General features: G+C 39.3%; 1 protein-coding gene across 2 annotated transcripts in view; it reads right to left on the bottom strand.

The window, feature by feature from the left end:
• Positions 1–3313: 3313 nt before the first annotated feature.
• Positions 3314–5461, bottom strand: part of LOC107675280 (carnitine O-palmitoyltransferase 1, liver isoform-like) — a 41906-nt gene continuing 39758 nt past the window's right edge. The window contains exons 18-19 of one of the 2 annotated variants that reach the window (XM_016469574.1): positions 4916–5008; positions 3314–4462 (exon numbers count right to left, since the gene is read on the bottom strand). In XM_016469574.1, the coding sequence (XP_016325060.1) occupies positions 4373–4462; positions 4916–5008 (183 nt within the window). In that variant the 3' untranslated portion in view covers positions 3314–4372. The remainder of the gene's footprint in view (positions 4463–4915; positions 5009–5461) is intronic. The other variant, XM_016469575.1, reaches the window with a different exon arrangement.

The raw sequence follows: 5461 nt of genomic DNA, 5'->3' as shown, positions 1-5461 counted from the left end.
CTGGGTACACACTAAAAGATTTTTAAAATCTTATACGAGCTTCAAAATGTGAGAGACCACAAACATGAGGACAAAAAATCCTAGATTTAACCGTTTTGCTCCTATAGAGTGTGGTGTGCCGTGACGTTCCCCCCACACATCAGGATTTCTGATCGTAAATATTCAACATGTTTCGCGATTGGGGTGCCTCCGACGTTCTTCCGGGCAGATTCAGTCACTCTTAACACACCTCATGTTAAGGGGCGAACGAGACGTGAGACGTGCGGATCCATCTGCAAAGCTTTTATTTAAAGGCGTGGTCATAAAAACAGGCAAGGTTCTGACAATGGCAAATGGGTATATTGAGGGCAAGACAAAAGAGTAATCCAAACCGGGCGTGAGTCAGCCGACAGCGAACGTTATCCAGAGGGCTTAGAACCACCAAGATAATTGGGAGATTACCTAGGATTGTCAGAAGGGGAGAAATCGGCCCAAAATCAGCCCGATTATCTTGTGGTGTGTACCTAGCATAATTATGATAAAATACTGTATTTTAGTCTGATCATCAAAAGCCCCTTCCAAAGGAGGTGGCCCTTACAATCCTGGCAAATAAAGGCCCCAACGTGCCAGAGATCATCAGGCTGTTGGACTAGCAGGGCCACCCTGTCTATTTCGTCATGGTCCATAAATGTCCCTCTCCCTGTAAGAATCTGGCTGACTTCATGAGGCGTCACATTTGAAGCCGCAGAGAGGGACGAACACGACAAGATGGCGCATGCTGTGCACATGTGTGCCTCAGTTGAGTGCTCCAACGTGACGTCAAACTGGACAACCTTCTCATTACCAGGGGGACATCCAACGTCAAGCTGATTGACTTCAGATGTGGAGAGATTATGAGGAGGTCACCATACAAGTCGTACTCTGGTATGCATTAAATAATTAATTTCTTTTATGTTAACAGGTACAGAAAAAAACACACTGCATTAAAGCAAACTTTCATATCAGACTAAATCTCTTTCCTCCAGGCACAGTGGCATAGTCCTCTCCAGAGAACCACTACTATGGTTGACCAGCAATGGTGTGGTCACTTGGTGGTTCTGTTGTTTGCCATTCTGTGAGGACATTTCACAAGGGGCTATGATCTGTAAAATAGACTCATTGGTCCAAACTTGGCCTGTAGAAGGGTAAGAGCTTCACAAAAATCCAAATCAGACACAAGTAGCTTAATAAAAATGGCCCACTAGAAAATGCAGGAATTGTTCCTGTTTTTTTTTCTGACTTGAAGTCAGATCTTACAGCTTAGAATGAAATGATCAAACAGAGCAGGTGCAAAGTTTTGGGCTGGGGTTCTCAACCCTGGCCTTCAAGATCCACTTTACTGAAGAGCTTAGAGCCAACTCTAATAAAACACACCTGAACAACTGATCAAGGTCTTCAGGATTACTAGAATATTACAGGCAGGTGCGTTTCAAAGAGAGATCAAGGTTGGAGCAACACTCTGCAGGAAAGTAGAAGTTGAGGACCAGAATTGAGGAACCCTGGTTTAAGGTGAAAATCAGATGTCCCTCGCATCATTCTTCACAGAATGCTGCCATTTGCTCAGGGCTCTCCTGCAGGAAAACCCAAGTCCGCAGCTTGGTCTGGGGCAAATCCTGTCCCAAAACTGGTTTGCATAAGACCACACCAGTTGCCATCTCTCATGCAGCTTAGCGTCTTGCAGGCTGCAATGGAATACGCTTTCATTCCAATTCTCGCCTTTGCATCTTGCTGGGCGAGCAAGCCTTTTCAAGCGCCTTGTGCCTTGGCATCTCCTGCAGGAAAAGCCAAACCAGTGGCTTGGTCTGGGGCAAATCCTGTACCACAACTGGTTCATGGTACTGTACATAAGATCAAAGATTGCATGGAAATCGCCAAGTCAAATCTGTTCTCATTTTGTTTCTGTTTTGTTTCAGATCATTGCATAAGACAACACTAGTTGCTCTCTCATGCAGCTTAGCATCTTGTAGGCTGCAATAGGAGACACTTCCATCTCTCCTCCCGCTTTTGCGGGGCGAGGAAGCCTTGTGCAGTGTCTTGCGACTTGGCTTGTGGGAGCAGTATTTGCACATGGAGACACTGCTTCTGGAGGGATTTCTACATATTGTATTTTTACATAGTTCATTTGGTTGCCACGTTTGGTTTTGGTTCCAAGTCCAAGCGGTTCCTGCCACAACCCTCTGAATGCCAGAGCTTTCTGCCTCCCTAATGTTAGGAGCTTTCTTTCTTGGCCACCTCGGTGCTAGTCACAGTTGCTAAGGAAGCTGAGGTATTGCTGTCCCAAAGCTCTCCGTCTCTGCCTTCTTGATGCCAGTGTTCCAGGTCATGGCTGCCCCTGTGATCCCTGCCACAAGCACCCAAGTATTCCTGTTCTTGCCGCCTCAGAGGCTCCTGTAACTGCCCCAGCCAGAAGCTCCAATCTCAGCTTCACCTCAGTTGATCTACGGCCATTCAAAAGCCAGATCTTGTTCATCCTGGTGCTACAGGGGGTGCTGTCATGGTTGCCCCCAACTCCAAGCTCTTTGCAATGTCAGCTCAGTCCCAGTCGATCCTGTCTTGACCTCAGAAGAGTTTCCTGCCACTGCCAGCCCAAAGGTTCTTGTCATGGCTGCTCAGAGCGCTGTCTCAGCTGCATCGGTGCCAGTAGGCTACTCCCTGTCACAGTTCCCCCAGTGATTCCTGCCACAGTTCTTCTTCATAGGGCTGCACTTACACTGTACCTTTGTTTTAAGACAATTCCTCAATAAAAAGTATACTTCATAGATGTGTCATGTTAGTGTCTTTATAATTTTCAGACTGTTATTTAATATCAGTAGCATATATCGCCATCTACTGGTGGCATAAAAGATTAAGCTTAACACGTTAGTAAAGGAGTTTCTAGTGTTAGAAAGGAGAGTTTAGCTCCAGCCAGCTCCAAACACTTGTCTGGAAGTTTCCAATAATCCAGAAGACCTTGATTAGCTGGTTTAGGTTTGTTTAATTAGGTTTGGAACTAAACTCTGCAGGACAGTGGCCCTCCAGGAGCTGCTTGAGTATTTGTAATATTACTTGAATAGTGATATATTCATATGAACTTGCTTTATTTCATGACTATACTCCATAAACACACACCACATTGTGAAAAACTAAATTTCAGTGAAACAATGTAAAAAAAAAAAAAAAAAAAGTAAAATAATGTACTTACAGTGCTCATTTTACATAATCAGAAAATGTGAAGTATACAGATCAGATCAATCTTAAAAGTGAACTTTTATTGTTGAAATGTGTTTTGAATTACAGTAACAATGCCAAACAGTTCCTATATCACACCTGTGCTGCAAAAATGAGGTCTACTGTGGAAAATGATACAAATATATTTGATACATTGCACAACACATCAAGTTAAGTGACACTTTCCCTTTAAATTGTATTCATTTGCATTCATGTTTACAATCAAGAATAATTATTATTCATTAAATCCATAAGCACACTTTCAGATATGTTTGATGAGGAACCGATAAATAAATAGCACTTTTCTGTCACTGAGAAACAACATATACAGAAATAAATCTTTTTGTACCTTATACCTGGGAATGATATCCCAATTTCTTCTATTTTTGGCTTTTTTCTTAGTGCACTCAGAATGTCCTAATATGAACATACAGCTAAATTATTACATTATTTGGAGTGTTGTTTGAGTGTTAGTGAGTCATTAAATACATTAAAATAACCATATATATGATAATGTTCACACTGCTGCAATTCTTTGACCTTGCTTAAATAACAAACAAAAAAAACACAAGTGAAAGAAAATATGTATCATTGCCCTATATGTTTGAAATATTTGGCTTGTCCTCCCTGTATAGCTTCCCTGTAACCTGCCACAGTTTTACTTCAAAAACAATTCAAGTCACAATAAAGTGAATATATTAAGTTGAAAACCTGAGTCTGAGATATTCATCTGAAAAAAAAAAAAATGTTTGAACACAAAAGCAGAAAAAGCGAAAGTCTGAATGTACAGCAGCACAAAAAGGCCACAGGTTTTCCAGGATCTTCTGAACATTTCTAGCCTATTCACATCTGTTCCAGAGATTAAGGCAACAGTGCATGAATACATCCCAGCACAAACAAAAAAATCTCTGCGACATACAATATGTGATATAATTATCAACCCAAAAAGAATATCTTCTCTCAACAATGCAATTTTATCAGATGCCCAGATAGCATGCTCTGCCCTGTTTAAATGACTATTCTTTGAATATTAATTGTAATTAAAACCAACAATTACTCTGTACATGCCTAAGGAAGATCAGCCCTCTGTTTAAAATATTTTAAAATGATTTCCCTTTTGAGAAATGAGAAAACAAGAAGAGAAAGATCACTTGTTGTTAGCTTTGTTGTCAAGCTGGAAAAGATCCAGGATATCAAGCATTGCCTTTCTAATGTTACTTCCAAAGCGGTGAGAGTCCTATAAATCACAAAAAAAGGGAACATTTTATTTTACATATGTACAGAATTATTACATCACATTATGAATTATTTGAATAATATTATCAATTTTATTATACACTACCATTCAAAAGTGTAACTTTGCTAAGATTTTTTTATGTTTCTGCACCAAGGCTTATTTATTTGATCAAAAATACTAATAAAAAATATTACAATTTAAACTAAAGTAACTTTTATATTTTAATGTTTTAAAATATTACAACATTATGAATGTCTTTAATGTCAATTTTGATCAATTTAATGCATCCTTGCTGAATTAATTTGATGCTGAATAATTAATTTCTTAAAAACATCTTAAAAACGACTTTATATATGATTATTAATTGTATAAAAATTATAACAACTATAATTATTATTATGTATACTTTATGATATTTTATATTACATTTGAGATGTAATAAAGTGAACTCACGGTCTCTGGGCTGGAGTGTTTGCTGGATATGTGGAAGTTGATGAGATCTTCTCCAAGAATAATATATGATACACCATAACCATCATCAGCAACCTAAACAACACACATATTGGTCATATACTGGCAAAAAAAACTAAATGTATATATATATATATATATATATATATATTAGGGGCTGCACCGACTAATCGACGTCGACTAGTCTCTGGTCCTATAGAGGGCGCAACAGGATAAGAAATATTTGAAGGACTTCCACATTTACACTCAGTTTCCAAACAGTTCAAATGACAAATAAATGCGTACTCTGAAAGCGCTCCACAAGACATGTGTGATTATATTACTGGATGCTCGAAATTGAACGGGAGAATGCACGTTTTAAACAGCTTATTGTACAGGTAAGTTAATCGCCATTCTAATCTAATGCGCTGCTGGACTGTAACGCGCACACAGCTACAGACAGTAGTGCGTACATCAGGCGCACAGAATCATTCAGCGCGGAAATGTATTGTCAACACTGTTCTGTGATTTCTCAATAAAATAGCTTAG

Source organism: Sinocyclocheilus anshuiensis, unplaced genomic scaffold, assembly GCF_001515605.1.
Source record: "Sinocyclocheilus anshuiensis isolate Anshui unplaced genomic scaffold, SAMN03320099.WGS_v1.1 scaffold532, whole genome shotgun sequence".
NCBI lineage: Eukaryota > Metazoa > Chordata > Actinopteri > Cypriniformes > Cyprinidae > Sinocyclocheilus > Sinocyclocheilus anshuiensis.
Note: the sequence above shows the minus strand (reverse complement) of the source record. Positions and strands in the feature narration are given on the sequence as shown.